The sequence below is a fragment of the Oncorhynchus clarkii genome, unplaced genomic scaffold (assembly GCF_045791955.1).
Source record: "Oncorhynchus clarkii lewisi isolate Uvic-CL-2024 unplaced genomic scaffold, UVic_Ocla_1.0 unplaced_contig_5422_pilon_pilon, whole genome shotgun sequence".
Taxonomy (NCBI): domain Eukaryota; kingdom Metazoa; phylum Chordata; class Actinopteri; order Salmoniformes; family Salmonidae; genus Oncorhynchus; species Oncorhynchus clarkii.
The window spans coordinates 31504-32500 of NW_027257938.1; the positions used below are offsets into that span (position 1 = coordinate 31504).

At 44.7% G+C, this 997-nt stretch overlaps 1 protein-coding gene across 2 annotated transcripts in view; it reads right to left on the bottom strand.

The window, feature by feature from the left end:
- The window catches only part of LOC139394109 (GPALPP motifs-containing protein 1-like), a 7064-nt gene continuing 6067 nt past the window's right edge, over positions 1-997 (bottom strand). The window contains exon 7 of one of the 2 annotated variants that reach the window (XM_071142130.1): positions 1-722. In XM_071142130.1, coding sequence (XP_070998231.1) covers positions 504-722 — 219 coding nt within the window. In that variant the 3' untranslated portion in view covers positions 1-503. The remainder of the gene's footprint in view (positions 723-997) is intronic. The other variant, XM_071142132.1, reaches the window with a different exon arrangement.

The window sequence follows — 997 nt, forward strand, 5'->3', positions numbered from 1 at the left end:
CTATTTTTGCTCATTTATTTTGTTGCGTTTTAATTGAAAACAAATCACAGTAATGTCCTTAACTGTTCCCCAGAAATGACTTGCTATTAAGATGAAAAAAAAACAGCTGCGTATCGGACCTTTAAAAGAACTAAAAGAATGAGGGAGGTCCCGTGTGGCTCAGTTGGTTATAGAGCATTGGAGCTTTCAACGCCAGGGTTGTGGGTTCGATTCCCACAGGGGAACCAGTATGTGAGAAATAATAAGTAAGAACACGTATGGACTACGTCGCTCTGGATAAGAGTGACGACTAAAATGTAACTATCAAACTTTTATCAAAAAAAACATACAAGTTAAGTTATTCGACCTGTTCTGCTCAGATCACATTCAGTACAATGTGTTCTGATCATCTGAGTAGTTGGACTGCAATAAACAGTCAACCTGGAACGTTCCCGTCAATCATTGACTGGCTCAGGTGACCAAAAAAATGCCCAATCCATTAGCTACTGTGTGTGTGGATCGTCTCAGAGGAACATTTTCTCCTTGCTGTGTCCGAAGCGTGTGTTGAGCTCCTGGGACTTCTTCAACAGACGTTGTTTCTGAGCCTCGTCAAACTTGTTGACTTGCAAGTCCTGGTCCCTGTCAAACGCTCGTCTCTCCACCGGCTTGGCTCCCTCGTCCAGTTTCCTCTTCTTCATCTGCTTCTCGTGGAGACTGATCAGAGACTCGCCACGCTTCGTTTCCTAACAGAGAGGAGAGAGAAAGACTAAGTCATTTTGACAACTAATGGTCAGTAGACATCTCGGTCTAGTCTCCGGGTCAGTAGACATCTCGGTCTAGTCTCTGGGTCAGTAGACATCTTGGTCTAGTCTCTGGGTCAGTAGACATCTTGGTCTAGTCTCCGGGTCAGTAGACATCTTGTCTCCAGGTCAGTAGACATCTTGTCTCCAGGTCAGTAGACATCTTGTCTCCAGGTCAGTAGACATCTTGTCTCCAGGTCAGTAGACATCTTGTCTCC